The sequence below is a fragment of the Condylura cristata genome, unplaced genomic scaffold (genome assembly GCF_000260355.1).
Source record: "Condylura cristata isolate star-nosed mole 26May11 unplaced genomic scaffold, ConCri1.0 scaffold00035, whole genome shotgun sequence".
NCBI classification, from domain to species: Eukaryota; Metazoa; Chordata; class Mammalia; order Eulipotyphla; family Talpidae; genus Condylura; species Condylura cristata.
The window spans coordinates 14,787,705-14,788,235 of record NW_004567136.1 but is presented as its reverse complement, the minus strand read 5'-3'; the positions used below and the strand labels follow the sequence as shown (position 1 = coordinate 14,788,235).

Below are 531 nucleotides of genomic sequence, written 5' to 3'. Positions count from 1 at the left end.
GGGCGCCGCGGGAGCCCCCCGCGTGCAGCGTGGCTGAGGAGGAGACCGAGTGGCTGCAGTCGCTGCTCCTGCTCCTGTTCCGCGCGCTGCGGCGGCATCCGCCCCTGTTCCTGGACACGGTGAAGAACTTGTGCGACCTCCTGATCCCCCTGGACCAGCTGGGCATCTACAGGTCCAACCCCGGCGTCATCGGGCTGGGCGGGCTCGTGTCCTCCGTGGCCGGCATCGTGGTCGTGGCCTGCCCGCACCTGAAGCTGAAGACCCGCTGAGCCGAGGGCGTCGCCAGACCGCCTGCGGCCCGCGAGCGAGCGCTCTGCGCGGAGGTGGCAGGCGGAGGGCTGGGGCCCCCGCGGAGGTCCACGAGCCGCAGCCACGCCGCCCTCGGAGCCGCCCCTGAGAGCTGCCCGCGGCCGAGCGCCTCTCACTGGACACCCGGAAAAAATCAAAAACCCAAACAACCCCACGGTGCACACGCGTGGCCTCCCCGGCCCAGCCCCCAGACCCGGAGCCCCGCGGCCCACGCCCGGCCCC

At 73.4% G+C, this 531-nt stretch overlaps 1 protein-coding gene across 1 annotated transcript in view; it reads left to right on the top strand.

Moving 5' to 3' along the window:
• PEX11A (peroxisomal biogenesis factor 11 alpha) overlaps positions 1-525 on the top strand; it is a 3,178-nt gene extending 2,653 nt beyond the window's left edge. Inside the window, exon 3 of the mRNA XM_012732681.1 lies at positions 3-525. Within this exon, the coding sequence (XP_012588135.1) occupies positions 3-269 (267 nt within the window). The 3' untranslated portion in view covers positions 270-525. The remainder of the gene's footprint in view (positions 1-2) is intronic.
• The last annotated feature ends 6 nt before the right edge of the window (positions 526-531 follow it).